The sequence below is a fragment of the Eimeria mitis genome, genomic scaffold (assembly GCF_000499745.2).
Source record: "Eimeria mitis Houghton genomic scaffold, Emh_scaff1425, whole genome shotgun sequence".
NCBI classification, from domain to species: Eukaryota; Apicomplexa; class Conoidasida; order Eucoccidiorida; family Eimeriidae; genus Eimeria; species Eimeria mitis.
In genome coordinates this window covers 7,179-7,999 of record NW_013569175.1, presented here as the reverse complement: position 1 = coordinate 7,999, position 821 = coordinate 7,179, and the positions used below count along the sequence as shown (strand labels likewise).

Here is an 821-nt window from a genome sequence, read left to right as displayed (position 1 = left end):
TCTTCTTTGTTTGCTGTCTGCTGCTGAGATACACTCGCAGCAGCAGCAGCAGCAGCAGCAGCAGCAGCAGGAGCAACAGCAGCAGCATCAGCAGCAGCATCGAGTTGCTGCAGGATACGAAGACAGGCCCAACCAAGGTCACTGGGGCCCAAAGCAGAATTCTGAAAGACAGTATAAAGAATTTGCTGCTTCTGTTGCTGCTGCTGCTGCTGCTGCTGCTGTTGCTGCTGCTGCTGCTGCTGTTGCAGTTGCTCCCGCTGCAACATCATCTCCTGCATCTGCTGCTGCTGCAGCAAATGCTGCTGCTGCTGCTGCTGCTCCTGCTGCAGCTGCTGCAGGCTATGCTCTAGGGCCCTCGAAGCCCCCACAGCTGTCTTTGTTATTTTCTCTTCTTTCTTGCTGGGGTGTATAGACAGCAACTCTTCCTTTGGGGGCCCCCCGGGGGCCCCCCAGGGGGGCCCCGGGGGCCCCCCGAGGGGCCCCCTGGTATTGTTAGAAACAGAATACATCCTTTTAAATTCTTTTAATTCCTCTTGGGGGCCCCCAATGAGAGAAGAAACCCAGGGGGGCCCCCAGCTGAGGCAGCAGCAAGGGGGGGGGGGCCCCCTGAAGCAGCAGGAGGGGGGCCCCCAAGGGTACTGATTAAGTTTAGTGTTTGGAGGGAAGATGCAGCAAAAGAAAAGAAAAAACAAAAATAAAATAAAAAGCAAATATAAAAAGGGGTTGGGGGCCCCCTATGCTCACAGAAGGAGAAGTAGGGGGGGCCCCTAAGGAGGCTCAGCAGGGCACAGCAGCAGCAGCAGCAGCAGCAGCAGCAGCTG

The 821-nt window shown here is 56.3% G+C and overlaps 1 protein-coding gene across 1 annotated transcript in view; it reads right to left on the bottom strand.

Annotated features, from left to right (window-relative positions):
* Nucleotides 1–509, bottom strand: part of EMH_0036720 (uncharacterized protein) — a gene marked incomplete at both ends in the record, with an annotated part of 4,982 nt that extends 4,473 nt beyond the window's left edge. Inside the window, one exon of the mRNA XM_013495116.1 lies at nucleotides 3–509. Within this exon, the coding sequence (XP_013350570.1) occupies nucleotides 3–509 (507 nt within the window). The remainder of the gene's footprint in view (nucleotides 1–2) is intronic.
* Nucleotides 510–821: the final 312 nt, after the last annotated feature.